The following is a 26,492-nucleotide window of genomic DNA, read 5'->3' on the forward strand; positions in this document are numbered from 1 at the left end:
AGTGGTTTAAGACTCGGTAATGGAATACCTGTAAAACATAAAGCAGTAATTCAGCATCTCAGTTTTCCATCTGTAAATACTACTCTTTTTTATAAGAGGCTTGGTTAACTCTGATTAATTTTTAAAATTTTTTAAATGGAAATGTCCAGTGATGCCAAGAATTTGGGAAAATAGAAATCTTAGATATTTTTAGTGGGTTATAAATTAACAGAACTTCTTTTGAGAAGAGTTTGGCAATACCTAAATAAATGCTTGTACCCTGTGACTCAAAAATATACTTCTTGGTATCTAAGTAGAAATTTACTTATGATGATTATGTATAAGAATGTTCATAGCTCTTTATAATAGTGAAAAATTGGAATCAACAAAGGGAAATGGTGAGGTGCCTGGGTGGCTCACTAGGTTAAGCGTCTGACTTTGACTCAGGTCATGATCTCACAGTCTGTGAGTTTAAGCTCCGTGTTGGGCTTTGTGCTGACAGCTCAGAGCCTGAAGCCTACTTCAGATTTTGTGTTTCCCCCTCTCTCTGCCCCTCCCTGCTTGCTCTCGCTCTCTCTCTCAAAAATAAATAAGCATAAAAAATTTTTTTAATAATTAAAAAAAAGGAAAATGGATAGTTAACTTATTTATGCAGTGGGATACAACAGCTAGAGTGAATAAACTAGAATATTCACTAGTGAGGTGTAACTACGTTAATAAATCTCAAAATATAATGATGACTGTGAAGTTGCAAAGAAGACATACAGTATGATACTATCTACATAAATTTTAAAATAACATGAAACAGCCTATATGGTTTATGGATACATGCTTAGTAAACATAAAAACATGGATGGGAATCATACACACGTATTTCAGGAATATACATAAGCCACTATTCACTGGTTTTCCTTTGGGAGGAAAGGGAAGAAAATTATAGCTTTAGCTTTATTCATGATGTTATATTTCTTCTAAATTTTTTAAAAATGTAAAAAACCACATCCTCGCCCTAACTGAAAGATAATGTCCAAACTTCAAATTACTGACAAACGGAAAAGTAAACACCAAGTCACAGCAAGCTATTTCTTGTGCAAGCCATGTAGAGAAGAAAATATTAGAAAGTTCCATAAAGTAAGAATATTACAAGTTCTGCTCTGATCACAATGCAGTAAAGCTATAAATGATGAGAAAATCAAAAACAGTAAGGCCCACCCAACTAGAAATTTTAAAACTATCTGTTAACTATTACATGAAAGAGAAAATACAAAATGAAATTATAAGTTTTCTTAATAACGAAAACAGTACATATCAGAATCCATGGGATACATTTAAAAGTGATCACAAGAAAATTCACAGCCTTAAAAACTTTTCCAAACAAAAATAAATAAGAATAAGTAAATAAATAAGAATAAGTAAAAGACTAGAAAGAGAGAAAGGGAGGGCATAGTAAAAATAAAAACAAAAATTATATGATAGGCAGAAGGAAGGAAATAATAAAAATAATAGAGGAAAACAGAAAAAGAAAACAAAAAGCAATAATCGATGAAACCCAAAATTGGTTCTTTGAGAAGATCAGAGTCATTAATAAATGTTTAATATGATCAGAAAAAGAGAAAAGACAAATTATCAATATCAGAAATGGGAGAGATCAAGGGATACAGGAGTACTGATGCATAGGGGCACTTGTACCCCAATGTTTATAGCAGCACTCTCAACAATAGCCAAGATATGGAAAGAGCCTAAATGTCCATCAACTGATGAATGGATAAAGAAATTGTGGTTTATATACACAATGGAGTACTACGTGGCAATGAGCAAGAATGAAATATGGCCCTTTGTAGCAACTTCGATGGAACCGGAGAGTGTGATTCTAAGTGAAATAAGCCATACAGAGAAAGACAGATACCATATGGTTTCATTCTTATGTGGATCCTGAGAAACTTAACAGAAACCCATGGGGGAGGGGAAGGAAAAAAAAAAAGAGAGAGAGAGCCAAAGCATAAGAGACTCTTAAAGACTGAGAACAAACTGAGGGTTGATGGGGCGTGGGAGGGAGGGGAGGGTAGGTGATGGGTATTGAAGAGGGCATCTTTTGGGATGAGCACTGGGTGTTGTATGGAAAACAGTTTGACAATAAATTTCATATATTAAAAAAATTAAAAAAATAAAACCATTTCACAAAATTAAAACTAAACTAAAAACACTATATTATACTATCTTGCTTAAAGAATAATAATAATAAACACTGGTGTATAAAAGAAAAAAACAGAAATGGGAGAGATGACAATTTATAAATATTAAAAGGAAAATCAAAGAATATTAGGAACAACTTTATACCACTCAGTTCAACAATTTAGTTGAAATGGATAAATTCAGGGATGCCTGGGTGGCTCAGTCGGTTGAGCGACGAACTTCAGCTCAGGTCATGATCTCACAGTTTGTGAGTTGGAGCCCCGTATCAGGCTGTGTGCTGACAAATCAGAGCCTGGAGGCTGCTTCTGATTCTGTGTCTCCCTCTCTCTCTGCCCCTCCCCCACTGATGCTGTGTCTCTCTCTGTCTCAAATAAATGAATATTAAAAAATTAAAAAAAAAAGAAATGGATAAATTCCTTGAAAGAAATAAACTACTTAAGCTTACTTAAGAAATATATCATTTGAATAGTCATATATGCTCTAAAGAGATTGATTTACACTTAAAAGTCACACACAAAAATCTCCAGTTCCATGTGGCTTCACTAATAAATTCTACCAAACATTTAAGGAAGAATTCATACCCATTTTTACCATAAAATTTAAAAAGAGGGAGTACTGTCCAATTCGTTCTGTGAGTCCAACATTACCTAAATTTCTAAATCTGAAAACACATTACAAAAAAACTACAGACCAATATTTCTTAGGAACACATCTACAGAAATGCTAAGCAAAATTTTAGCAAGTTGAATCTTAATATATAAAAAGGATAATATGCCACTGCCAAGTAGGATTTATGCAGTGAATAGAAGGTAAATACTAGAAAATCAGTTAGTGTAACTCACCATATTAAAAAGGAACTCATGGTTCCTTTTTTTCCTAAAAAAAGGAAAATCATAAAATTATCTCCAGAGTTAAAGAAAAGCATTTGACAAAATCCAACACCCATCAAAAACATATCAAGGATATCTATTTTTACCACTTGTTTTCAGCATTATGCTAGAAGTCCTAGCCTGTGCAATAAGTCAAAAGAAGAAATAAAAGTTGTTCAGTTTGGAGAGGAAGAAGTAAAATTGTGTTCATTTGCAGATGACGTGATTGTCTATGTAAAAAGTCTGATAGAATTTACCCCCAAAAGACTACTAGAATTCGTAAGTTTAGCAACAGGGATGCCTGGGTGGCTCAGTCAGTTAAGTGTCCAACCCTTGATTTAAGCTCAGGTCATGATCTCACAGTTCGTGGGTTCAAGCCCCATGTCATGCGCTGCCCTGACTGCTAGGAGCCTGCTTAAGATTCATATTCTCTCTCTCTCTCTCTCTCTCTCTCTCCCTCCCTCCCCCTCCCCTGCTCACACATGCATGCACACTCTCTCTCTCAAAAATAAACATTTTTAAAAAATAAGTTGAGCAAGAATGAAGGGTACAGTATTACAGTATCATTCATTATACAAATCCTATATACTTAAACCACACGTAAGTTGAAATTGTGAAAAACATTACTTATAGTAGTCTCAAAAAATATTAAATACTTAGAAATAAATCTGACACAAGATTTATAGATCAGTACACTAAGAACCACAAAGCATTGCTGAGAGAATTAAAGACCTAAATAAGTGGAGAAATACACTATGTTCATGGTTTCTAAGACTTCATATTATGTAGATGTCAGTTACCTCTAAATTGAGCTTGTAGACTCAGTACAACTCCAATCAAAATCTGAGTAGGGGCATCTGGATGGCTCAGTTGGTTAAGCCTCCGACTTCAGCTCAGATCATGATTTGTGTGGGTGGTTGGTTCAAGGCCCCACATCAGGCTCTGTGCTGACAGCTAAGAGCCTGGAGCCTGCTTCAGATTCATATTCATTCTCTCTCTCTCTCTCTCTCTCTCTCTCTCTCTCTCTCTCTGTCAAAAATAAATATTAAAAACATTTTAATAAAAAAATTCTAAGCAGACCTTTTTGTAGAAAATAACATGCTAATTGTAAAGCTTATAGGAAATGCAAAAATCTAGAATAGCCAAAACAACTTCAAAAAAAATCCGAGATGAAGGACTCACACTGCGTGTTTTGAGACTTATAAAAATACAGTAATCAAGATACTGTGGTAGTGGCATGAAGACATACAAGTAGATCAGGACATACTAGAGAATTCTTAAATGGACCCATATATATATGGGCAACTGTGGACAAAAGTACAACAGCAGATCAGTGGAGAAAGGGATTGTCTTTTCAATAAATGGTGCTGGAGCAATTGACTAGCAATGCCTCATATCATATACAAAAATTAACTAAAAATAGATTATAAATGTAAACCCTAAAACTATAAACCTTGTTGAAGAAAACATTGGAGAAGAATCTTAATGACTGGTTTTGGCAAAGGTTTCTAAGATAGTATAGCAAAAACACAATCCATAAAAGAAAATAATGACAAATTGGATTTCATCGAAATTAAAATTTCTGCTCCTAAAAAACACTGTTAAAGGAATAAAAAGACAAGTCATATAGTAGGAGAAAATACTTTCAAATCATACATATATTTTCATCTCATGAAAGACTTTTATCCGGAATATGTAAAGAACTCTTACAATAATAAAGACAACCCAATTTAAAAATGGGCAAACTATTGGGGCACCTTGGTGGCTCAGTCAGTTGAGAATCAGATTCTCAGTTTCAGCTCAGGTCATGATCTCACAGTTGGTAGGGTCAAGCTTCATGTCAGGCTCTGTGCTGATAAGGCCCGAGCCTCCTTGGGATTCTGTCTCTTCTTCTCCCTGCCCCTTCGCTGCTGTCTGTCTGTCTGTCTCTCTCTCTCTCTCTCTCTCTCTCTCCCCCCCCCGTCTCTCTCTCCCCCCCTTTCTGTCTCCCCACCCTCTCCCTCTCCCCCCCCGCCCCTCTCCCCCTTTCCCCTGTTCCCTCTTTCCCCTTCCCCCCCTCGAATTTTAAAAAAGTTTTCTTTTTTTATGTTATTCATTTTTATTGTTTTTTATTTTAATTCCAGTATTGATAACATACAGTGTTATATTAGCTTCGGGTGTACAATATGGTAATTCAACAATTCCATATATTACTCCATGCTCATCGTGGTAAGTGTGCTCTTTAATCCCCTCACCTATTTCACCCACCCACCCTCCCCTCTGGTAACCATTGGTACAAAGGTAGAGTTTTGAGTTGGTTTTACTCTTGTGCACATTTTGACTTCCTCACACCCCACCACAGGCTGTTACCATCACCTTGTACACCAACTCTAAAGCCCACCTGAGTTCCCCAGAGTGAGACCGAGGGTGACACAGGGCTTAGAGTGGGCTCAGAATATGCCACCCCAAAATACGCCAGTTTGATATATTGACTATTTTGAGCTAAAGGCACTTGAAAAACAACAGGTGTAAAAAAGGCACAATGATTTCCCCTTTTCCTCCTGAAAACAGGAGATAAAACTCCCATATGTAACAGACCCTCCCCTGCATCTGGAGGGAAAGAACATTCCAAGTTGAATTTTTACAAACAAATTTAACCAAAGTAACCCCTGTCTTCCTTTAGTCTCCTCATACATTTTAGTTACTTTTTCATAATTACTACTCTTCAATCTAGTATATAAAAAAGTTTTCTAATGGGCAAAGTATTTAAAAAGACATTTCTCTAAAGAAGATATACAAATGGCCAATAAAAACATGAAAAGACATCCATCATAATCAGTCATTAGGGAAATGCAAATTGAAACCATAATTAGGTGCCACTACACACCCATCAGAATTACCAAGCTTTGACAGAGCTATAGAGCAATCGGAACTCTCATAGACTTTGCTGGGTGAGAAAATAAAAACATACAACCACTTTGAAAAAGAGTTTAAACATACACCTACCATATGATCCACTTCTGGAGAAAAGAGAACATACTTTCATACAACGATAATCTCTAATAACAGAAAGCAGACCAGTGGTTCTCACGAATTGAGATCATGACCTGAGCTGAGATCAAGAATGGGACACTTAACTGACTGAGCCCATGCTCACCCATGCACCCCTACTATATCCTTTCTGAATTGTCACATGTATTCTTTTTTGCAATAAAAGTAATTAATAAAAATTTTTTTAAGAATTTAAGGTAGAAAATAGAAAAGTAGAAAATCTAGAAAAAGTTAACACAATAGACAAACCATGAGTTGACCTGAATTTTTTAAGAAGAAAAATAACAAGTAATAGAAACAGGAAATGACAAGGGAACATACCATTGAAATAAGAGGAAATCACAAGACTACTTTCTATATCTGTATATAAATAATATTTTTTAAGTTTGTTTATTTTGAGAGACAGAGAAAGCACAAGTGGTGGAGGGGCAGAGACAGAGAGGGAGAGAGAGAAAATCCCAAGTAGGTTCTGCACTGCCAGCACAGAGCCTGATGTGGGGCTCAAACTCATGAAACCATGAGATAATGACCTGAGCCAAAACCAAGAGTTGGACCAACTGAGCCATGCAGGTGTTTGTATATAAATAAATTTCAAACTTGGTTGCAGGGCGCCTCGGTGGCTCAGTTGGTTAAGCGTCTGACTCTTGATTTTAGCTCAGGTCATGATCTCACAGTTCGTGAGTTCAAGCCCCGCATCAGGCTCTGTGCTGACAGTGGAGAACCTGCTTGAGATTCTGTCTCCCTCTTTCTCTGCCCCTCCCCTGATCAGTCTCTATTTCTCTGTCTGTCAAAATAAAGAAACATGAGGGGGGAAAAACTTGGTTGCAATGGAAATTTTTTTAGAAAACTATGGTATACCAAAATTGACCTGTCAGAAATGGAAAGCTTTCTTTAGAAGAAATAGAGCACGTTATCAAGGAACTACCCCACCCACAAAGAGCACCAGGCACAGATGGCTTCACAGGAGAATTCTGTCTAATCCCAAAGGTTAGACTATTCTAAAGCTCTACAAACTGTTCAAGAGCATTCTTTTTATGAAGCAAGTATAATATTGATATCTAAGCCAGCTAGAGACAGAAAAAATCATAGACCAATATCACAAATACTAATGCAAAAACATTAAATATTTTAGGAAACAGAATCCCATAGCACATTGCAAAACTAATACACCATAACCAAATGGGTTATGACCCATAACCAAATAAATGGTTATGACCTTAAAGAAATTTAAGGTCAGCTCAAAGTTAGAAAATTCATCAATATAATCTACCACAGATCTAAAGAGAAAAATCAAAAATTTCCAGATGCCTAAAAATCTTTTGGTAGAATTCAGTACCTTACCAGGGGGAAGAAAAACTTAAAAATACAGAGATTGGTGTTACTTTTAAAAAAGAAAAGGAGATGGGGCACTTGGCTGACTCAGTCAAAAGAGCATGTGACTCTTGATTTCCAGGTCATGAGTTCAAGTCCCACGTGGGGTGTAGAGATAAATAAATGTTTAAAAGCTGTAAATAAAGAGAGATTTAGATGGATGAATGGATGGATACATATTCTTTTAAATATTTAATGGGAAAAATACAAGGCAAAATACGAGGAAATTCCATTATGTTGAAGAACAAAGCAAGGATGTCTGTTATCTCCACTACTATTCAACATTGTACCCGAGGTATTCATTTTACTTGAGGCATTAGTCAATGCTGTTAGACCAGAGAAGTCAATTAGAGGCATAGAATTGGGGGGAAAGTAAAACTAGCTAGATTTTCAGATCGTAGTATACCTGGGAAACCATATAAAATCTATCATAAAATTTATTTTGTAAAATAAATTATAAAGTATTATAAAATTAAAGACAATTATAAAATGAAAGTCACTTAAAAAAAACTAGAGTAAGGTTATCCGTATATAAAATCAAGATGTGGTGCTCATTTCGGCTGCACATATACTAAAATTAGAAGTATACAGAGAAGGTTAGCATGGCTCCTGCTCAAGGATATCACACAAAGAATAATATGGATATGTCAAAAAGACACAGAAGCCAGCCTGTGGAGCCCCCAAGTGGCCAAGTCTGGGATAATTTGAATGTTTAAATGGTTATAACTAATTATAACATAAAGAATAAAATAAGTGGGAATCCAAGCTGGTGCAGCCACTCTGGAAAACAGTATGGAGGTTCCTCAAAAAACTAAAAATAGAGCTACCCTGCGACCCAGCAATTGCACTACTAGGCATTTATCCAAGAGATACAGATGTGCTGTTTCGAAGGGACACATGCACCCCCGTGTTTATAGCAGTACTATCAACAATAGCCAAAGTATGGAAAGAGCCCAAATGTCCATCGATGAATGAATGGATAAAGAAGATGTGCTATATATATGTGTGTGTGTGTGTGTGTGTGTGTGTGTGTGCGCATGTGCGCGCAATGGAGTATTACTTGGCAATCAAAAAGAATGAAATCTTGCCATTTGCAACTACGTGGATGGAACTGGAGGGTATTATGCTAAGTCAAATTAGAGACAAAAATCATGACTTCATTCATATGAGGACTTTAAGAGACAAAACAGATGAACATAAGGGGAGGGAAACAAAAATAATATAAAAACAGGGAGGGGAACAAAACGGAGGAGACTAATAAATATGGAGAACAAACTGAGGGTTATGGGAGGGGTTCTGGGGGGGCGTGGGCTAAATGGGTAACGGGCATTAAAGAATCTACTCCTGAAATCATTGTTGCACTATATGCTAATTTGGATGTAAATTTAAAAAAATAAAAAATAAAACAAGTTAAAATAAAAAAGAATAAGGATCCAAGAATCCATAATGGTACCAATAAGTACATGAATAAATAAATAAACTGATAGAAGGGAAGGCTTTGCCTTAACATTAGAATATCTAATAAAGATAGGAAGAATGATGATATTGGGAGATCTCCCTGGACAACCACCATGGTAATAATTGTTCATAATAATAGTTCAAACAAGAACTATCAATGTTTGCTAAAATTAGTGAGTGAATTAATATCTTATGAGAAACAGGGTATTTACATCTCAACAAATCCTCCCCCAAAATACTTACCAGTTACAAAGGAAAAAATTGTAATTTTATAATGAACGTGGCAGATAAAACCTTAAACAAGTGATCAAAATTAACATCACTAGCATAGTAATGGGACAAATAGATATTATATGCCTCTTGATATGATGAATTGAGAAGGATACAGCATCACTTCTGTGGTATTCCTGCCAAAATGTGTAGCATGGGAAATATCAGGTACACCAGGGTTGAGGCATATTCTTTGAAAAAAGAAAATAATCTGTACTCTTCAAAAATACCAAGATCGTGAAAGACAAAGACTGAAGAACTATGCCAGATTGACAGACTAAAGAGACATTACAACCAAATGCAATGTATGATCTTGGATTGGATCCTGAACCAGGAACTTTTTTTTCTTTAGTCCTAAATGACATTAGGTGGCCAACTGAAATTATACTGTGATTATATAAGAGATGTCATTATTTTTAGGAAATAGGGGGTGAAGTATTATGTCTGCAATTTACTCTCAAATTGTTTTGTATGTATATAGAGAGGAATAAAATAAAGCAAACATGATAGAATGTTAATGTTTCAGCATAGCATTTTTTTAATTCCTGAGCAATCACATAAAATATTAATGTCTAATAAAAATAGATAGTGGGTACATATGTGTGTATTATTTTCTTTTTTATTTTATTTTTTTGAGTATTTTTTAAGAGAGAGCATGCATGCAGGCAGTAGAGGGGCAGAGAGAAGGGGAGAGAGACAGAATCCCAAGCAGGCTCCACACTATCAGCACAGAGTCCAATGTGCGGCTCAAACTCACAAATCGTGAAATCATAACTTGAGCTGAAGTCAAAAGTCAGACGCTTAATCAACTAAGCCACCCAGGTTCCCTGTGTCTATTATTTTCTATATGTTTGAAGTCTTATACAGTATTAAATTTTTTATTTTAAATATCCCTACTAAATTGAAATTGTTTATTGAAGTACACTTAAGCCCTTAGATTATAAAATGCATGATGAGGCAGTATGTAATTTAAAATATAATAAAATCTATTTGATAAGTTATGATTACTACCCTATTTAACACGAACACACTCATCTTTATTAAAAATCCAAATGGCCTTTGTAAGTGAATTTAAGCATTTCAGAAAAGTGTCTTAAATCCAGAAATGGGGTCCCCAATTGCCAGTTTGTGTTAAAGTCCCCAATAAAATGAGAAATAAATTAGTGGTATATAGGTTTTATAAATTTCAATTTATTCAGTTTTAAAGATTCTTCTTCACTTTAGGTATTTTCCCTCTTGTTGATTATGTATTGTTTTATGAAATGGTGGTTGTAGTAAGGTGGTTTATTAGGTGTTTAGGGTGTTTTATTTTTCTTGGTAAAATAAGTTAGGAACCCCATATTTGTTGCCATTTGGAGACCGATCTATGAAAGCTAGGAGTAAGGGAACTGTATTTTCATTCCTTTTTAAATGTAATATTTGGAAATGGAAAATTAATTATTCATAGTCATCATTCATTGTCTTCATTTCCCCTCTGAAATTTGCTAACAGAAATGACAAGTTTGCTTAAAGTGAACAGGATCCAAACATATCATAATCCATATTTTGTACCTGTAGGAAATGTACCTTTGAAATGATTGAAAATACTTAGTTCACTTGTTTTTCTTCTTTATTTCCTCTATTTTAGGGCAAACATTGTATCCTCGATGTCTCTGGAAATGCCATAAAGAGATTACAGATTGCACAACTTTACCCAATCTCCATTTTTATTAAACCCAAATCCATGGAAAATATCATGTAAGTGTAAATGCCTAAGGCACAAGTCTCTAAGTACAAATCCAGTCTGTTACTTATTATATTGGGTAATTTACTATCTTCCCTGTGTCTCCGTTCCCTTATCTGTAAAATGGAAATAGTATATACCCTCCTCATATGGTTATTGTGAGGATTAAATAAGCGTTCTGTAATACACCTATCATTATCATCAACATTAATATACTAAAGTATAAGGTAATATGTATTAGAATTTTAAGTCTGAATGGTCACATGTGGCTAATAATTACTGAATGGGGCAGTATAGTTCTGGGTAACCACTGAAAAGATAAAATAATGTATACCTATTTATAATAGAGGGCAGAAATCGAATGTAAATAAAACTAAAAGAAGATAGGAAAGCAAATAGAAACAGAACAGATGGGACAAGGATACAGACACTGAGATGCCTTTTTTTTTTTTAATGTTTGTTTATTTTTGAGATAGAGAGACAGAGTGAGCGGGGGAGGGGCAGAGAGAGAGGGAAACACAGAATCCAAAGCAGGCTCCAGACTCCAAGCTGTCAGCCCAGAGCCCAATGCAGAGCTTGAACTCACGAACCAGGAGATCATGACCTGAGCCAAAGTCGGACGCTTAACCAACTGAGCCACCCAGGCACCCCCTTTATTTTTTTTTTAAGTTTATTTATTTATTTTGAGAGAGAAAGTGAGCAAGCACAAGCAGGGGGAGGGGCAGAGAGAGAGAGGGAGAGAGAGAATCCCAAGCAAGCTCCATGCTCAGTGCAGAGCCCAATGCAGGGCTCAGTCCCACAACCTCAAGATTATGACCTGAGCCAAAATTAAGAGTCAGACCCTTAACCAACTGAACTACCCACGCACCCCAGACAGTAAGATGCTTTAAATGAACCCAAGTACATTTTTCATTAACTTAATGCTAGACTAAGTGGTCTGATTAAAATACAAAGATTATGGGGCACCTGGGTGGCTCAGTTGGTTAAGCTTCTTACTTCAGCTTAGGTCATGATCTCACAGCTTGTGAGTTCAAACTCTGCATCCGGTTCCATGCTGACAGCTCAGAGCCTGGATCCTGCTTCAGATTCTGTGTCTCCCTCTCTTCTGCCCTTCCCCCTCTCACACTCTGTCTCTCTCCCCATCAAAAATAAATAAACTTTTTTTTTTAATTTTTTAAATACAAAGATTGTCAGAATGGTGGAAGTAAAAATAAATAACTATATGCTGATTTGTAGGAGAGGAAAAAATTTCTTTTCCCTCTACTAGGTTTTCACTTGGACCTCTGTAACTAAAGAGTCACATACAAAATTTATTAAATTCAACTTTTATGTGACATGGGAGCATTCATAAGTAAAGGAAGACCCAAAGAAACAGTTAAACCTGAGCATTTTTATACTAGGTTTGATGACAAATGGACAGTCTTGGGAAAAAGTCATGGTACCAAAGAATATGAGCTAAGAATAGCAAACTAGGGAAATTTAGCAAGGCCTTTTTGTTCAAATTCCTCTCAGTATCCCTCCATCTTTGGAGATAAGGGTGCCTATTTCCTCCAAGTATAAGAATACCACCTCTCACATGAGGATCTTGACCCGCCTTGGGGAAGATCAGAGTCCTTCATATACCTGCCATCTTTCAAATTCCTTTAAGCTTAAAATATTCAGCAGGCCAAGGTGCCATATTTTAGAATCGTGTGTTATGATACCCATCAACTACATATTGCTTTCATAAGACACACCTTAGATATTAGGCTGTGGAAAAGCTGAAAGTGAGAGACTAGAAAAAAGATATACCATGCAAACATTAACCAAAAGTAAGCTGGTTTATATTGCTATCAACATATACCTAAAGGCAAGAAATCATTACTAGAGATAAAGATGGACATTTCGTAAAAATGAAAGGTTGACCCAATCAGGAAGGTATATTCATACATACATTTGTACTTAATAATATAGTCTCAAAATATGTAAAGCATAAATTGATAACTATAAAAGAAAAAAATACAGAATCATAGTGGGAGAAATTAACATGTCAGTCAGGAAGTAATAGAATAATAAAACAAAAAATCAGTATGGATATAGAACAGCACAAATTAAAAACCTTACCTAACTGACATATGTAAAAAACATTGCATTCAATATCTGAAGAATTTACACATTAATTTCCAGTACACATAGAACAGTTACCAAGCCTAATCATATGCTAAGCCACAAATTTTCAGTGATTGGAAACAAACATTGTCTGATCATGGTGAAATTAAAATAGAAATCAATAATTAAAATATCACTAGAAAATTCCCATATATTTGGAAATTAAGCATTGTACTTCTGTATGGGCCAAAGAAGAAATCACAGCATAAGTTAATAAATATTTTGAACTAAATGGTAATGAAATTGTCAAGTGAATGAACTTGGAAAATGCAATAGCCTTAATAATGGAAAGTCCACAGCCTTAAATATTAGGAAAGAATATAAGAAATCAAATAGATATTAAAAATCTAAAGTTTTGAGAAATTAGGAAAAAAAAGTAAAACCCAAAGAAGGTAGAAATGTAATGAAATAGAAAACAAACATGGTAAACAGGGTCACCAAAATGAAAAATGTTTTCTTTAAAAATATTATAAGCCATTAATAACAAAGGTTAAAAAAAGAAAATAAAGAAGGCATAAATAATACCAGGAATGAAAATGGAAATATTACTACGCATCAAATAAAATGATCAAAGAACTTGGACACTTCACAAAAGGGTATATCCAAATAATGAATAAACATAAGAAATGGTGCTCAATTAAACATGGCAATGCAAATAAAACCATAATGTTGTGGGGTGCCTGGGCAGCACAGTTGATTGATTAAGTGTCCAACTCGACCTTGGCTCAGGAACCATGATTTCATGGTTCCTGAGTTTGAGCCCCACATCAGGCTCTGCGCTGATGGTGCAGAGCCTGCTTGGGTTGGGATCCTGTCTCTCCTCTTTGCAACCCCCTCTGGTTTATGCACACACACATGCACTCTCCTTTCTCTTGCTCTGTCTCTCTCAAAATAAATAAATAGAACTTAATAAATAAATAAATAAATAAATAACCTTGGGGTACCTGGCTGGCTCCATTGGTAGAGCATGTGGTCTTGTTCTCAGGGTCCTGAGTTCAAGGCCCACATTGGGCATGGAGCCTACTTAAACAAAAAAAAAAAAAAAAAACCATAATGTCATATACTAGCCCCCACACCAAAATAGCTAAAAAAAAAAAAAAGGACAGAAAACATCAATCATTAGCAAGGATATGGAACAAATGAAACTCATTGCACTGATAAGGAGTTATCAATTGGCATATCCACATTGGTAAACTGTTTACAGTATCTCCTAAAACTGTATATAATCAACAGAAATGTTTACATGTGTTCACCAAAGACATGTACTATATTGCTGATAGAAGAACTGTTGAAAATAATCAAAAACATTATCCAGATGTCTCAGTGAATACATAAATTCACACAATGAAATATTCTACAGTAATGAGAATGAGCAATCTCCCAACTGCACACAAAAGTATAGAAGAATCTCATAAACATATTTTGAGTAAAAAAATACAGACATATACACACACACACACACATATATACATATGTGTGTGTATATATATATATATATATGTATGTGTGTATACATATGTGTGTATATATATGTGTGTGTGTATATATGTGTGTGTGTATATATATATATACACACACACATATATACACACACACACACATATATATACACACATATATATGTGTGTGTATATATATACACACACACACATATATGTGTGTATTTATACATATTCTGTGATTCCAAACTTAATCATTGCTTTAGAAGTCAAATGGAGGTTACTCTGAGGGTAGGTAGGTGACTGGAAAGAGCACATCCAAATTTTGGATTGCTGGTATAATATTCTGTATCTTGATCTAGGTACTAGATGATACACAGGTAAGTGTAAGTTGGTAAAAATTCATCAAGCTATATATTTACAATTGTCTTCTATGTTTGAAGGTTATACTTAAAAAAAACTTCAAAAAAGTCTTAAGAAATAGAAAAGGAAAAAAAAATAGAAAAGCTAGTCCTAAACTTATTAAAGAACTTAACTTTGTTATGAAAAACCTTCCCAGAAATAAAACACTAGGCCAACAGGACTTACTAAATTCTGCCAAAAGCTTAGTAATGCAGATCTTACCCAGATTCTTCAATTAATTTTATGGAAAATAAATGAATATGATAAGGAAATGAATTATGATAAGCCAATCTTAACATGAATATAGATGGAAAAATCCTTACCAAAATATAAACAAATTGAGTTCAACAGTTAATTTTTTTTAATAAGATAAAATATAACCACCAAGTTGGATTTATTCAAGAATGCAAGGTTAGGTAAACATTTAAAAATTAACCAGTGGTGGAGCTAGAGAGAAGGTGGAGTAGGAGCCACCAGGAATACACTTCCCCACCTAGAGAGCAATTGGACTTAACAGAATCTGTCAGAAGTAACTACTCTGAAATGCAGCAGTCTTGAAGGCTTGCAGCTTCTAGGGGAAGTTTTGAATGGTTCATTTTTGTTAATCTCAGCTTTTAACCTGGTAGCAGCTACCCATATCCCCACCTTCACCCCATAGCAGGGCCACACATGCCTTTCTTGAGCAGTTTGTGGGGGCCAAGGTGGTGGGCAATAAGGATTCGGTTCCCCAAATTTTAGAGAATTGTGCTCAAATAGTTGATTGCTTCTTCTGGTTGTGGAAGTGCAGACATGGAGGCAGATACCCATTGTTGCAAGCCCCTACCCCTAGAAAAAGAACAATCTATACTCAAAACTAACAAAAGGAAGGAAATAATAAAGATTAGAGCAGAGATCAACAAAAGAATAAAAAACAGTAGCGAAAATCAGTGAAACCAAAAGTTGATTATTAGAACAAAAGGACAACCCGTTAGCTAGGTGGACTAAAGGGAGAAAAAAATATTTACATTCCTAAAATCTAAAAAGACAGTGATTCTACAGAAATAAAAAGGATTATAAGAGTACTATAAACAATTGTGCACCAAAAAATTATATAAATTAGATGGACAAATTCCTAGAAACACAAACCTGCCAAGACTAAATCAAAAAGAAATACAAAATGTGAATAGACCTATAACTGCTAAAGAGATTGAATCAGTGATCAAACCTCCCAACAAAGAAAAGCCCCCTGGAGCTAATGGTTTCCCTGGTAAATTTTACAAACATTTAGAGAACTAATGCCAATAATCCTCCTCAAACTTTTCAAAAAAATGAAGAGAAAGAGATACATAATACAAGAGAAGGAAACATAGTACAAGAAAACTACAGACCAGTATCTCTTATGAACACTGATGCAAAAATCTTCACCAAAATACTAGCAAATAGAACTCACCAAAATATTAAGAAGATTATACACCATTACCAAGTGGTTTTATTCCTGGAATACAAGGGTGGTTTGACATGAAAATTAATCAACATAATATAACAACACAATGAAGGAAACAAAAATGAAGGAAAAAACACATGATCATTTCAGTTGGTGCAGAAAAGGCATCTGACAGGGACATCTGGCTGGCCTATTTGGTACAGCATGTGACTCTTGATCTCAGGGTCGTGAGTTCAAGCCCCACCTTGGGTGTAGAGATTACCTTAAAAAAGGGAAAAAAGACATTTGGCAGCATTTAATACCCTTTCATGATTAAGAACACTTAACAAAATAATAGAAGGAAACTACCTCTACATAATAAAAGCCATGTGTGAAAAACCCACAGCAAACATCATACTGAACAGTGAAAGACTGAAAGCTGTTTCTCTAAGAGCAGGAACAAAGCAAGGATGCCTACTTTTACCACTTCTGTTCAACATAGGTACTGGAAATACTAGCCAGAGGAATTAAGCAAGAAAAATAAAAGGCATCCAAATTGAAAGGGAAGAAATAAAATTATTATCCGTTTGCAGATGATATGATCTTATCTGTAGAAAACCCTAAGGACTGCACATAAAAACTATTAGAACTAATAAATAAATTCAGCAAAATAGCTGCATACAGAGTCAACACAAAAACCAGTTACACTTCTATATGTGGACAATGAACAATCTGAAAAGGAAATTACAAAAACAATTCCATTTACAATAACATCAAAAAGAACAAAATACTTAAGAATTAACCAAGGAAGTGAAAGAAAAACACTTACAGTGAAAACTACAAAACATAGCTGAAAGAAAATAAAGAAGATGTAAATAAATGGAGACATTTCTCATGTTCATGGATTAGAAGATTTAATGTCGTTAAAATGTCAGTGCTACCCAAAGTGATCTACAGATTCAGTGCAATGTCTATCAAAATCTTAATGACATTTTTGGCAGAAATAGAAAAACCCAGGGTGCCTGGGTGGCTCAGTCAGTTAAGTGTCCCACTTTAGCTCAGGTCACGATCTCATAGTTCGTGGGTTCAAGCCCCGCGTCGGGCTCTGTGCTGACAGCTCAGAGCCTGGAGCCCGCTTTAGATTCTGTGTCTCCCTCTGTCTCTGTCCCTCCCCTACTTGTGCTCTCTCTCAATCTCAAAAATAAATAAACATTAAATTTTTTTTAAAAATAGAAATTGAAAAGCCCATACTAAAATACATATGAAATCTCAAGAGACCCTCCCCCCCCACCCCAGATAGCCAAAACAGTCTTAAAAGAACAACAACAAACTTGAAGATTCAGACTTCCTGATTTCATAATTCTCTACAAAGCTACAGTAACCAAAACCTGTGCTGTTGGTATAAACACATATATAAGACCAATGGAATACAAAACTACAGTGAGATATCATCTCACACCTGTCAGAATGACTAAAATCAAAAACAAGAAACAAATGTTGATAATCATGTGCAGGAAAAAGGAACCCTCATGCCCTGTTGGTGGGAATGCAAATTGGTACAACCATTGTGGGAAACAGTATGGAGGTTTCTCAAAACATTAAAAACAGAACTGCCCTATTATCCAAAAATCACACTACTGGGTATTTATCCAAAATATACAAAAACACTAATTCAAAGGGATATGTGCACCAGTGCACCCCTATGTTTATTGCAGCATTATTTACAGTAGCCAAACTATATAAGCAGCCCTAGCGTCCATCAATAGATGAATGGATTAAAAAAAGGTGGTATGTATATAAAGTGGAATGTTACTCAGCCATAAAAAAAAGAAAATCTTGTCATTTGCAACAACATGAATAGAGCTGGAAAGTATAATGCTGAACTAAGTAAGTCAGAGAAAGAGAAATACCATATGATCTCACTCATATGTGGAATTTAAGAAACAAAACAAATGAGTAAAGGAAAAAAGAGACAAGAAACAGACTGTCCTATAGAGGACGAACTAATGGTTACCAGAGGGAAGGTGAGTAGAGGGATGGAGAAAATAGGGGATGGGGTTTAAAGAGTACACTTATCATGATGGGAAAAAAAAATGAAATTAAAAAGACCAATGGAGTAGAATAAAGAGGTCAGAAGTAAACTGCCCTATATATGACTTTTGACAAGGATGCAAAACCATTCAGTGGGGGAAAGGGCAGTCTTTGCAACAAATGGTGCTGGGAAAACTGGTTATCTATATGTAAAAGAATGAAGTTGGACCCTTACCTAACACCATATACAAAAATTAACTCAGAATGGATCAATGACCAATGTAACAAAAGTAAAATGTAACAATGTAACAGAGTAAAACTCTTAGAAGAAAACAACATTGGATTTGGCATTGATTTATTGGATCTGATACCAAAGGCACAGGTAACAACAAAAGCAGATTAGATTCCATGAATATTTTAAAGTTTTGTATATCAGGGGCACCTGGCTGGCTCAGTCTATGGAGCGTGTGACTCAGGGTTGTGAGTTTGAACCCCATGTTTGGTGTAGAGATTACTTAAAAATAAAATATTTTTTGTCTAAGCTTATTTACTTTGAGAGAGAGAAAACAAGAAAGGGAGGGGCACAGAGAGGGAGAGGCAGAATCCGAGGCAGCCTCCGTGTTGCCAGCACAGAGCCTGACACCTGGCTCAAACTCACGGACTGTGAGATCATGACCTGAGCCAAGATCAAGAGTCGGACGCTCAACTGACTGAGCCACCCAGGCGCCTCTTATTATTTTTAAAAGATTTTATTTTGGGGGCGTCTGGGTGGCTCAGTCAGTTGAGCATCTGACTCTTGATTTTGGCTCAGGTTGTGATCCCAGGGTTGAGGGATAGAGCCCCATCCCATGTCAGGCTCCACGCTAGGCATGAATCCTTAAGATCTCTCTCCCTCTGCTCTCCCCCAACTCACAGACTCATGCTCTCTCTAAAATAATAATAAGGGGTGCCTGCGTGGCTCAGTCAGTTAAGCATCTGACTTCAGTTCAGGTCGTGGTCTCCTAGTTTGTGGGCTCGAACTCCGTGTTAGGCTCTTGGCTGGCAGCTCGGAGCCTGGAGCCTGCTTCAGATTCTGTGTCTCCCTCTCTCTCTGCCCTCCCCTGCTTGCACTCCGTCTCTCTCTCTCAAAAATAAACATTAAAAAATATAATAATACAGTTTTGTATATCAAAAGACACTATCTACAGAGTACAAAGGCAATCCACAGAATGGGAGAAAGTATTTGCAAATCATATTATCTAATAAAGGATTAATATCCATTATATAGAGAGAACTAAAACAACAAAGAAGACAACTCAATTCAAAAATGAGCAAAGGACTTGAATAGACATTTCTCCAAATAAGATATAGCTGATAAGCACATGAGAAGATGCTAACATCACTAATCATTAAGGAAATGCAGATGAAAACTACAATGAGATCCCATCTCACATGCATTAGGATGGCTATTGTCAAAAAAACAAGTTGCTGACATGGACATGGAAAAATTGGAACTCTCAAACTGTTGGTGGGAATTAATGTAAAAGGGCACAGCTGCTGTGGAAAATAGTATGGTGATTTCTCCAACATTAAAAATAGAGTTACCATATGATCCAGCAATTTCACTTTTGGGTATATACCGCTTCCTTGATGAAGTACTTGTACACTCATGTTTATAGTAGCACTATTCACAATAACTAAAATGTGGAAGAAACCTAAGCACCCATCAGTGGATGAATGGATAAGCAAAATATGGTCTATAAATATAAAGGAGGGGCAGCTGGGTGGCCCAGTTGGTTAAGCATCCAACTTCAACTCAGGTTACCATCTCACGGTCTGTGAGTTTGAGCCCCCACATTGGGCTCTGTGCTGACTGCTCAGAGCCTGGAGCTGCTTTGGATTCTGTGTCTTCCTCTCTCTCTGCCTGCCTCTCTCTCTCTCTCTCTCTCTCTCTCTCTCTCTCTCTCAAAAAAAAAAAAATAATAATAAACACAAAATAAATTTAATATAAAGGAAGGAAATTCTCCAGTATATTACAACATGGATGATCCTTGCAGGCATTATACTAAGTGAAATAAACCAGTCACAAAAAGACAAATTCTGTATGATTCCATTTACATGAGGTACTCAGAGTGGTCAAAATTACAGAGACAGAAAGTATAATAGTGGTTGCCAGTGGCTGAGGAAATGAGAATGGGTAGTTATTTTTAATATAGTTTTGATTTCACAAGATGAAAACAATTGCAGGATTAGATGGTGGTAATGGTTGCACAACAATGTGAAGATACAAATGCCAGTGAACTGTATGCTTAAAAATGTTTAAAATAATAACTTCTATGTTATGTATATTTTTTCACAATTTTAATTAATTTTCTAAAATCCATGTAAATGTGCCACATTAACAGATTTTAGGATCCAAAACATATGAGCATTTTAACAAATGCGGAAAAAGCATTTAATAAAATTAACATCGATTCATGACAACAAACATTTTGCAAACTGTGAACAGAAGGTAATTTCCTTAATCTGACAAAGGTCATTTCAAAAGATCAAAAATATCAAAGCAAGCATTGGTGCACCTGGGTGGTTCAGTCACTTGAGCATCCAACTCTTGATTTCGGCTCAGGTCATGATCCCAGGGTTGTTGGATCGAGCCCCACATTGGGCTCCACACATAACTTGAAAAAGCTAAAAAATTGCTTAAAAAATTCTCTAGGGGCATGTAGGTGGCTCAATCAGTCAAGTGTCCAACTTTGGCTCAGGTCATGATCTCATAGTTCGTGAGTTCGAGCCCCACATCAGGCTGTCTGCTGTCAACACAACACCCACTTTGGATCCTCTGTCTCCGCCCCCCCTCCCCTGCTCATTTTCTTTCTCTTTCTCTCTCTCTCTCTCTCTGTCTCTCTCTCTCTCTCTCTCTCTCTCTCTCAAAAATAAACATTAAAAAAAGTCTTTCTCTTTCTCTTTGCCATTCTTCCCTGCTCACACTGTTTCTAATATACATACATATACATATATGCAAACATCATATTTAATGATGAAATATTGAACGCTTTCCCTTTAAGTTGGGAACAAATTCTCATATACCCATCATCCAGCTGCAGCAATAATTACCAGCTATGACCAATCTTGTTTCATCTATCCCACCACCTCCCTACCCCTCCGCACCAGATTATTTTGAAACAAATCCCAGACATTATATGGTTTTATCTATATATTTCAGTATATGTTTGAAAGATAAGAATTCTGTTATTGGAAAACCTCTCTATGGTGATGGTTCAGCTTCTGACTCTTGATTTCAGTTCAGGTCATGATCTCCAAGCCCTGTGTTGGACTTGGGATTGTCTCTGTCCCTCTTTCTCTGCCCTTCCCCCGGCCTGTGCTTTCTCTCTCTCTCTCCCAAAATAAATAAATATTTAAAAAATAAAAATAGGGGCACCTGGGTGGCTCAGTTGGTTAAGCATCCAACTTCAGCTCAGGTCAGGATCTCACGGTTTGTGAGTTCAAACCCCACGTCAGGCTGTGTGCTGACAGCTGGGAGCCTGGATCCTGCTTCATTTTGTGTCTCCTTATCTCTCTACCCCTCCCCCTTTCTCTGTCCCTCTCTCTCAAAAATAAACATTAAAAAAAATTAAAAGCTTAAAAAGAAAACATCTCTATGATGTCACACCTAAAACAACTTTTTATATCATCAGATAGTTCAAATTTTCCTGATTGTTTCATAAGTTTTGCTTATGTTTTTTCAATTGGTTTGAATCAAGTTCCAGGTGAGATCTACTTGTGACAGTTTGTTGTTAAGTATTTTAATCTATAGACTCTCCCTCCATCTCTCTTTTTTTTTCCATTTATTCGTTAAATCATTTCTTCTGCAAAGTTCTCCCTAGACTATATTTTGCTGATTGCCTTCTCATGGTGTTCTTTGATATGTTCATGTGTCTCCTTTGTTACCTGTAAATTGGTAGGTAGATCTTAATATGAAATTTTGATCAGAGTGAAAACTATGACATTAAGGCTTAGTTTTTTTGGCTGCCTTGAGCCAATGCAAAAGTGTGTTGAAACCCAGTGTCATTCCAAGCATAAAGCTATATACTTAGTGACCGAATCCAATGTTTTTTTTTAGAGAGAGAGTGGGGTAGGGGCAGAGGGAGAGAGTATCCTAAGCAGGCTCCACGCTCAGCACAAAGTCTGATGCAGGCCTCGATTCTGTGACCCTGAGATAATGACCTGAGCTGAAATCTAGAATTGGACACTCAACTGACTGAGCCACCCAGGCGCCCCTAAACCTAATTTTTAATGACATATATATATTCTCAACAAACCTCAACTTTTCATGATTTTATGTTTTATGTGTCTCTTCTAATTCCTCATCTTCTTTCAAAAAGTATTATAATGTATTAATTAGCAATTCCTAAATTTATTTGCATAGGGAAATGAATAAGCGTCTGACAGAAGAACAAGCCAGAAAGACATTTGAGAGAGCCATGAAACTGGAACAAGAATTTACTGAACATTTCACAGGTTGGTATCATGTGTGTCAGTGCCCTAATAGAATTTTGATTTGGAGCCATATGAACTGACCTATTGAAATGGATTTTGAACTATGCCCACATCTATCAGTAATTATTTACTGTGGCTAATACTAGGTATTAATACTATGTAAGTAATACTGTGGTTTTCAGAATAATTCATCTAATTTAGGCAGTGCTGATGAGGAATCTTGAAATTTAGTGTTTCTTAAGTTGCTGATTAGGACATACTAGACTGGAGAAAAATAGATTCAGACTTGATTTCTTCTGTGAAACTGACTTTTCCCTTACGCTTCATAAATTTTGATCCATTTTAAGATACTATTAAAAAGAAATGAGTGGGTAGCAATTCCCAAATCTCCCATTCATTTTGTCCTTTAAAATATTCCTCAGGTGTTCATAAGTACGTCACATGCCTTGGTGTTGTAACTCAAGTGCTTTTTTCCTTCTTTTTTTAAAATAATTTCAGACTTCTAGAACAATCACAAGAATAGTATCAGCAATTCTCATACACTTCTCACCTATATTTTCTAAATGTTAACATTTTACCACATTTAATTTTTTTCTGAAACATTTAAGAGTAACTTGCAAGCAGTTGAAGCAGATGCTTCAGTGTGTATTTTCCAAATACACAAAACTAAGTAAAAATTGCCAAGTCTCATTTTCAATCAGCATTTAAAATAAAAATTCTTACATTTTTCAAATATGAAAATTAATGAAATGAGCACTTACTACTAAGCAAACAATACATAAATGGTCTCTTGCTGGATGAATAACTAGTTCTAAGATCTAGCTTCTATTTCACCAATGATTGTGATGGTAAAGATAGACAGTTAATGGAGGTTTCTGATTTTGTTTCTGTTACAGCTATTGTACAGGGAGATACGCTGGAAGACATTTACAACCAAGTGAAGCAGATCATAGAAGAACAGTCTGGTCCTTACATATGGGTTCCAGCAAAAGAAAAGTTATGAAGACTGATGTTTCTCGGTTTCTCTTTTCCACGATTTCATTTTCTTTGACATTTCTTTGCCCTTTTCTTTTGGAGTCTGTCTGCAATACTCCTTCCATGTTGAATCATATCCCACTCATCATGGTGTATGGTTGTGCTTAGTTTTGACATCTGGTGTCTCCTTCAAGTTGTAGCATCTGTATTACTTTATGTCGCTATTGGTTTGTGGCCATTTTTCAGAACTAAAGGTGGAATGGCCTGACCAGCTATTAAGGATTTGGGGAGACTGGGAAATTGTGGTAAAATTCCTTAATGTTTAAGGGAAAGTAACTTTAAGAGATTTTCAGAAAAGCTTTATATACATTCTTTTCAAATTTCAGTATAAATGAAAGAAAAGTGGTGTTAAACAGTGATTTAGTAAACTTTGAGCAACAGTGCACGCTTAACTTTAATAGCATGGTTTGGCCAATATATTAACTCTCAAGTCCTTTTCTCAGTTGACTTGTGTTATCAAAGCCAATATTTCATTATAGACAAATAAGGAAAATATGTGGTTTTTAATTTCAAAATTAATGTCTACGTTAACTTGCATAATTTCACAAGGGATATTCATTTTTCATAAGAGTTCTTCAAGTCTTTTATTGTTTGAGGGTTCTTAGTACATTTGCTAGGAATAGCAGTGTTTAAATGTTTTTAATCTACTTGTGCAACACTATTTATAGTGTCTTACAAAAGTTGTTCAAACATAATGATCATCACAGTTTCTGAATTGAGGCCGTGTTTAGGTGCTAGGGGAGCTCACCTTTTACACAGAAGGTTGAGAAAATTTCATAGACGTAAATACAGGCAGAACAGACATTCTAGTGATGATGTAGTACTCATGGCAATGGAAAAGGAGTCCAATTCATAGTCTAAAACTTTAAATGTATTCTTAGGGATCAGATTTTAATGAATATTTTACCCACAGTAACTGCCTATTTTGTTATAATAAAATATATATATATATATAAATATATATAAAACTTTCTTTAACTAAACTCTGTAACTATGGGAATTATTTTCTTTACATAGTTGCACACACACACAAACATATATATATTTAAAATATATTTTTTCTTTTGCCACCTACTCTTAACTTTTTGTTTGGTTTTTAAATTAAATATTAATTGATTAGACTTTATCTTCCTTAATCACGTGAACCGAAAACAGGGATATGGTGGTTGTGGAAAGAACCTTTAGGGAAATTAGATTACATACAAAAGTATAGGCATGTTCTCCTCTTTTCTACAAAAGTTTTCAGATGGTTCCTGGTTTTGTTTTGGGTTTCTTTGTTACTGTTGTTCTTGTCATTGGGTTTGGATTTGGCCCTCTGCCTCTCCTTCCACTTCTCCTTTCACTGGTAGACAAAGAAGGAAAAGCCTTGTGTGTGTGTTTTCCCTTCAGACTGCACACCTTTCACCTCTTGTAGCTGCTCTGCATTAGAGTTGCACAGATCTTCATGGTGGGCAATTTTAAGAAATTTTAGTGAAAGGTAGATGTGATTTCAGAAATCAACTTCTCTGGTCTTTTATATTAATAATATTGTTTGCCTTCCTTTTGCTTTTTGGAGTTTATTAAATATGTGTTTTTGACAACCTCCTCATTACAGTTTCTTAAACAAATGAGTACTGGTTTGTAAAGGATTATCAACATTATCCATTCCATTTATGAGAAAGAGGAGAACAGCTAATAAACTTTATTGTAAAATCCATATGTTAAATGTGTCTTGAATTCTGAAAGAAAATAATATTTTACAAGCTGACATTTTCTTCGAACTTGGAGAATCATGTAATTTACAAATAGACTTCATGGGCCATTAGGAAACCTAATCAAATTTCTTCTATAGGTTTTGGAATTGAGTATGTTAACACATTGAAATATATACTATGGCTATAATGCTAATTATAGTAAGTTGTTACCAAACATAAAACAACTAGAAGAAAATTATTGTAAAATGAGCCCAAGAGCCCCAGAATCACTCTGCAGCAAGACCCCAGCCAGCATAAGCCATTTTGAAGTATTTATTGGTTACATGTTATAAAATACCAAGAGAGTATGAAAACAGTGCCATTTAACTCTTAAAATGTGTATTACATTGCTTTCAGATGTCCTTGTTAAGTGATGTTTTTGTAAGAAAATACTAACTTTTGTGCAACTTTCTAGATTGTATAGAATTATTAATAAAAGTACTAATTGCTTAGTACTACTGTGTAATAGCCACTTTAGTATATTATCATTTAATTTTAAAAGATAAGAATTTAAGAGTTACTAGCCCCTCTGTGAAATCACTTGCCCAAGTGACAAGCTAGTAAGCAGCAGTGCTTGGTGTTTGTATCCAAGTCTTTCTGCCCCAAGTTCTTTCTAATCTACCTTGTTTTTCAGCCCCTACTGTGTAAGGCACTGTGACTCAAATTGTGTTATTTTAGTGCCCCTTTACAGAGACAGACTTAGATGAAGGCCCTTGCCCAGAGTCACACAACAAGTAAGGACAGACCCATGGAACAAGTCATTCCTATCACAGCTGAAATGACTGTTTCTGAGAAAGAAGTCAGCCTAGCACTGTCACAGTGACCTACAAAAAACTTCTTTAGAACCAAAAATGGAACGGTATTCATTAGAAGAAAAAAAAAAAAAAGTCCACAATACACAGGGAATAACAGTATTTCAAATGTTTTATGAGA

At 35.6% G+C, this 26,492-nt stretch overlaps 1 protein-coding gene and 1 pseudogene across 16 annotated transcripts in view; both read left to right on the forward strand.

The window, feature by feature from the left end:
- Positions 1–25,524, forward strand: part of DLG1 (discs large MAGUK scaffold protein 1) — a 278,066-nt gene extending 252,542 nt beyond the window's left edge. For all 16 annotated transcript variants that reach the window (XM_030330682.1, XM_030330683.1, XM_030330680.1 and 13 more), the window contains 3 exons: positions 10,798–10,907; positions 22,721–22,812; positions 23,688–25,524. In XM_030330682.1, coding sequence (XP_030186542.1) covers positions 10,798–10,907; positions 22,721–22,812; positions 23,688–23,794 — 309 coding nt within the window. In that variant the 3' untranslated portion in view covers positions 23,795–25,524. The remainder of the gene's footprint in view (positions 1–10,797; positions 10,908–22,720; positions 22,813–23,687) is intronic.
- LOC115524325 lies at positions 7,990–8,090 on the forward strand (annotated as a pseudogene).
- Positions 25,525–26,492: the final 968 nt, after the last annotated feature.

This window comes from Lynx canadensis, chromosome C2, assembly GCF_007474595.2.
Source record: "Lynx canadensis isolate LIC74 chromosome C2, mLynCan4.pri.v2, whole genome shotgun sequence".
Lineage (NCBI taxonomy): Eukaryota > Metazoa > Chordata > Mammalia > Carnivora > Felidae > Lynx > Lynx canadensis.